Here is a 5790-nt window from a genome sequence, read left to right as displayed (position 1 = left end):
GAGTCAGATCACTCGAATCACTCAATTCAGTCGATCCACTCGACGACGCCACAAGACGACAAGAAGGCAGTAAAGATTTGGAAAGTATAAGTTATTAAAAAGCTAGAAAAAAAACCAATCCCCAGACAATTCACAAAACCAACCCACCTTAAAAAAGATTCAGCTCCCAATATCATTGTGATTAGTAGCTGTCTGAGTCGAACCTATCCTTAAGATAAGGGATTCAGCAAACGGGGTTCATTGTGATCTCCTGTGGGTACTGAATCATTATCATCCTAACCTTCAACTGGACCACGGTCTTCGGACGCATTGTGCAATCTGCTGTATTGTGGTTCCAGCTACCTCTCTCCAATCCAAAAGGCTAGCAGAGATAATAAAGTAAACAAAAACACTTCTTGTCGCCTATGGAATTACAAACAAGCGAGAGACCATTGTAAAGTGTGTGTATGTGTGTGAGAGAAAGAGCAAAGTAGAATATTAAGGATACCTAGTCTGTAATTTATAGGACTATATATCATTATCTTATTATTTAAAAAAAAACTTCGGTGTCTAAATTGTTTCTAAAGACGCCTGCCCAGTGCACAAACCCTATAAACAGTCTCGTGATTCCTAACACTTGAAAATCACGAAACGTCTCAATATGAATAAAGGCATATACAATTTTTTAAATATTTATATATTGACAGATAATGACAGGTGACGGGTAATGACATTTTACGTTTGGAAATATTGGCAGGGCAATTGTTTTTTTTTTAAGTAAGCCTGTACGGTGCACGGAACGGGGCATGCTCGATGCTACTCATCATGTTCCGTGCTCCATAAAATACATAACCTAATGGTTGCTAGGGTACATAAACTTAATTGCTTGTTCACTTATAACAAAAGATCCGCACGAAAGTTACGTGCGCATAGCACATAATTTGAATGGAGGAAGGTATAAAGATCAGTCAAGCGGAACAAAGGAGAAATTCGCTCATCACGAATTCGTTCATAACCAGGTAGTACTCTACCCTATAATTATTTGCTATTGTTATAAAGATTCAATAATATGAGAAAAATTCTATACTTAAAAAATCGTACGCATTGAGATGAATATTGTGAAGGGGGTTTAATAAAAATTAGAACTGATTTCTATAGTCATTTTTATTAATATTCGTGAATTCACGCAAAGTATGCATAATATTTTTCAGTCTCTGCATATAGTTCGTTTACATCAATTCATTGGTATGTTGCAGGATGGTCGAATTGAAACGCAGTAAAGTAATATTATCGATACTAATTTGTTTGTATACACAAGTTTCTGACCTTAATACGAATTATAGGCTACAGAAAATTCATTAAAAATAAGTTTTAATTTTCCTATATATGCTTAAAAATTCTTTTTGATTTCTAAGGATCATAGCTGTTACAACATCCTCTAATAATAATCAATTTTGATTTGGTAACTCTTTTAGAGCAAACGCCAATGTGTGCAAGAAAAAAGAAAAGAAAATTAATCTTTTGTCTTGGAATTCATCACCATGCAGCATATGAAATAAGACAAAGTAGTAAGATATTGTAATGTATTATACTCAAACGTATCTATCAATAATTTTCTACGCGTATATTTTTCATACGTAGTAAAAATATAAGCAAAAAGTTCTTATGACGATATTTGTATATAATAATATTACATAAACCAACTACAATATTAGAGTAGGACCCAACCCATCACGGATCAACCCTATACGATAATTCTCATGTTAAGTTACGAAAATTGTCGTTTGGGTTGGGACCCACTCAAAATACTTTTATCTTTCCCCGTTTTTCATATACCTAACATTCTACACTTACAAACGTACTTTTTGGATCGTTCACCGAATTACATTAGTAAGAAGGCGATCTTCGTATATCTATATTCCTATTACACTCAGTTTAATAAAACAATATCTTCCCTACTGCTATATATTCAGTCCGCAAAATGGAAAACTTTATCAGAGGATTTTATCTCACCAGACACTCGATCATTTCCTCATTAAGTCCGTGCGCTTGTAAATTTCTAAATAGTCTGAAATGCTCTGAAACTGGGACCTACGTTCCATTGTTTGGCGTTTAAGCGTGATTAACCACTTGTATGTTTATTTTAATCGGAAAAAATGAAAGCCATTGGCCTAGTTACACCGTAAACCTTTATTTCTCTATTAAAGCACTATATCCATATCAAATAGTTCAATTAAAAAAGAGCGGTAGAAACAGCTATTTACTACAAAGATACTGCTTTACTTTGCGTATCAACTGCTCGGAATAAACTGGACGATTAATTAAGAGAGAATAGAGTTCATCCTAAAACAAGAGTGTTTATCGAAATTTTTATAGCAATTACATTTTAAGCCATTAATTTTTACACTACTATAAAGTATATATTTTAAAGTATGCATATGAATTTATGTATTGAAAAATATTTTAAAAATAATGCAGATACGATCGTCGGCGCAGAGCATGTTCTGAAAAACCTTTCTTACGGTGAACACGATATCTTGAAGATAGCTTATCTCAAATCAAAAAATAAAGAAAAGTTGAAGAATCTAACCTTTACTAAATACTGTCCTAGTTAAATTCGATTTTTCATGTTTTTACAAAATAGCGGATGATTAAACTTGACAGTATGAAAAAAGATAATTTTGGACATTAGTTTTTTGTGTGTAAAAAAGCAAACTGTCAAAAAAATCTGCTATGACAATATCTAGATAAAGTTTGTTTACTTTAAATATCTGTTTGTTCTTTTGATTTTAGATGAACATTCCCCGAGATATCGTACTCACTGTTAAAAGAGATCTTCAGAACGCGCTTTGCCTCAACAATTATATGTCTGCCATCTCAAAATAATTTTCGATTAAAAAATTACTACTTATACTTTTAATAATGTACGTCATGGTGATATAAAAATAAATGCCTTAAAATATAATTCAATTGCTAGAAAAAATTTCGAAAATCAACCGTGTTTTCGAGTGAGTTCTTAGCTATTCCTTCTTAAGTTTGTGTAAACGCTGAACGACAAAAATGCAGCATAGTATTTCTCAGCACTCCGAAAACTTAAAGACATAAAAAAGAATAGATTATTGATTCTTTAAAGAATTTAAAGAAAGGCAATAAGCCATAGTAAAAGGACTTATATGAGGCTACAGTTATGAGATAACCGCACCTTTTTTACACTTCAATATATTGGCAGTAATACCACGATACTCCAAATCTGCTCACTGTATTCTAATGTCACTTTTATTCTTTTGTTTTTGAAAATTAATTCAAACTGGGAGTTTTATTCAAATCCCACTGTGTTTCAATGCTCGGCCATTTCGTCTGGAGTACCGTTAACATTGGATTACTGTCCAGAATACATTTGACAGTGCATTCCAACAATACTGCTTGACCTCTGTGATACTTCACCTTGTTGTCCGGATTACTACGTGGGAGACCATTATAATGAAACAGTGGGAAAGTGTCGGGACATGTTCGTTGCTCTTCAGGAAAAAACTCATCCATGAAAGCAGCTAGCAAGATAATGCCTAGGGTTTCACTGTCCAACTTCTTTTTCATGATCTCCACGCTGCAAGTGGTCCCATATACGATCTCAATTAAATTAATACTTTTTATTTCAAAGAATACTTACTACTCTGAATCGGCAACTAATCCGAGTTCGCTCAGGACGTCTTGAAGAAGATCTGCTGAAATAAAATTATTGCCTTCGGGGTCGAACTTCTTAAAAACTCTTCTGGCTTGCGCAGTTGGCGTTTCTGGACTAACTAGTTGTCTCTCCGGCGAGAAAAGAACAGTCAAATGAGTTTCTGATCCAAGCACCCAAACAGGATGAGATGGAGATTTTAGAAACGTTCCTACTTCACAGTAACGTAAATGCTCCAGCAGTGCCAGAAAGCCTACAGAGTTCTGCTTATCTATTCCTCGTAATTCTATAAGATATAATATCATATCTTATCATATATCAGATCACAGACAGCTTGCAAAAAGTTCTGTGTTCTTAGATCCCTTACTGAGTCCACCAACATCTTGATCATGATCCCATACATGACTAACTGCCCGACCAGTTAACATCAGATTAATTAAACTTTGACTCCCGTAACCATATGTAGAATCAATAACAGGTTCTGTGGGATCTGACATTTCTGATTTCATTCCAGTGATACCTTTAGTGCAAACAACGGTATAAAGTAGCAGAAGAATGCCAAAGGAGTCCTTTAATGTGTTAATCTTCTCAGTAAAGAATTTTTCCACTTGATCAATATCATCTGCTACTAGTATTCTGGAATTTAATTAATATATATTAAAAATGATTCACGGTATTCGGAAAATATAATATTCCCCCACCTTAATTGAGAATGAAAGGATTCTGGGTCTAGCGTGTACTTTTTTTCCATCGTAGCACCACTAGTGCTCCTGTCTTCTTCTGCCAGCAGAACAGTGCTCACTTTAGCTGTATTATTTGAATCAGTTATATCTCCATTGACTGTCATGTTATTCTGTTCTGTGTGCACTATAGAATATTTAGGATTCTCCATATCTGCAGCTTGGGCTACAATTTCCGTCATAGCCCTTACAAGTAGCTGATCACACTTTTCTACTTTAATGTCTTTCCAACTTTGAACTTCCCGTTCAAGCAAAAGCTGTTTTAATATAAAAGCTTGAACTGGAGCAATGACAGCACAAGGACCACCTTCTGTTTGAACCAAAGCTGTAGGCTCATCTGTACTGAAATAAAATCCTACGAATGGAGAAAATATAATTAAATTATGGTATAAAATTCAGAAAACAGTTATGAGTAGCAGAAATGGATTATCTACAAGCAGGTTTATTAATGCAATAAAGACTTAATTCAATAATTATAGCAAGATCCATTTCTAATTTTTAATAATATAGAAGTGTATGAATTTACCCTGAGCCCATCTTTTAAAAACGTCTTCTTTGACGGAAGGACCCCACAGGAGGATTTTAATGTTTCGCACAATCTCGGCATCTTTCGTTGCCACATTTTCGGCCATCACTTGCAGTGTTCTGAGATCTTTGATTGCCTCACGAACACACCATAAATCAGCATTTAACTTCTAGTTGATCATAACTACAATATTCTTGTAATACACATTTAATTTCTCTTGGTATAAATTTTAACATCAAGTTTCGTTAACCTACATTTGTTATACGACAGCTGTTACATGCTGCGCCAATGCAATTTTCCACAAGCATATTCCTGGAGTAGCTTGATAGATTACGTTGCACGACAGTCTTCCTTCCTTCCTTCCTTTCCTTATGGCTGTATCCCCAATGGGGGACATGTGCTAGTAACTGGTCCTAATAATCAAGGTTGGAAGTTCGACAATAGATGGCGATGTACCTTGCGAGACAGGCCTTATTCAACTCAGCGTGAGGGGACCTACAAAGTTTATTCACCGAATCCGAAAAGTGTTGGGCGAAAATCCGTATAAATACTCACTTAAGTTTTCATATGAAAACCCATTGGTGAATGCCGCTGGAAGCTGGTTGTCATCGGGATCGAAAATCATTTTCTATTAACTCACAATATTCTCTCTCGCAATATCCTTCATAGTAATAAAATAAACATGAGACGTGTTGCGTCTTGTTTCCTTATAACTATTGAAGAACTACTTACCATGATGATGCTGCCTGTACGACTGTGACCTGACGCTGCAGGCCCCAATGTGTATTGCTAGTCGCGCGATAGTTAGCAACATTATTGCAGACGCCCGCTCAGATTCGATCCGTCAGATTCCTAGACTGTTGTGT

General features: G+C 35.2%; 1 protein-coding gene across 3 annotated transcripts; it reads right to left on the bottom strand.

The window, feature by feature from the left end:
- Positions 1-1125: 1125 nt before the first annotated feature.
- Positions 1126-5499, bottom strand: LOC107264977 (ubiquitin carboxyl-terminal hydrolase MINDY-3 homolog). 3 transcript variants are annotated; one of them, XM_015733852.2, is made up of 6 exons: positions 5179-5492; positions 4925-5093; positions 4360-4753; positions 4026-4294; positions 3647-3944; positions 1126-3583 (listed from the first exon to the last, which is right to left on the bottom strand). In XM_015733852.2, the coding sequence occupies exons 1-6, from the start codon at positions 5230-5232 to the stop codon at positions 3277-3279; spliced, it is 1491 nt and encodes a 496-aa protein (XP_015589338.2). In that variant the 5' UTR covers positions 5233-5492; the 3' UTR covers positions 1126-3276. The 3 variants fall into 3 exon arrangements, with proteins under 3 accessions (XP_015589338.2, XP_024937967.1, XP_015589337.1); XM_025082199.1 differs by having other exon boundaries at positions 3277-3583; positions 4399-4753; positions 5179-5499; XM_015733851.2 differs by having other exon boundaries at positions 3277-3583; positions 4925-5107; positions 5179-5491.
- Between the last annotated feature and the right edge of the window lie 291 nt (positions 5500-5790).

This window comes from Cephus cinctus, unplaced genomic scaffold, assembly GCF_000341935.2.
Source record: "Cephus cinctus unplaced genomic scaffold, Ccin1 Ccin1_scaffold0210, whole genome shotgun sequence".
Lineage (NCBI taxonomy): Eukaryota > Metazoa > Arthropoda > Insecta > Hymenoptera > Cephidae > Cephus > Cephus cinctus.
Note: the sequence above shows the minus strand (reverse complement) of the source record. Positions and strands in the feature narration are given on the sequence as shown.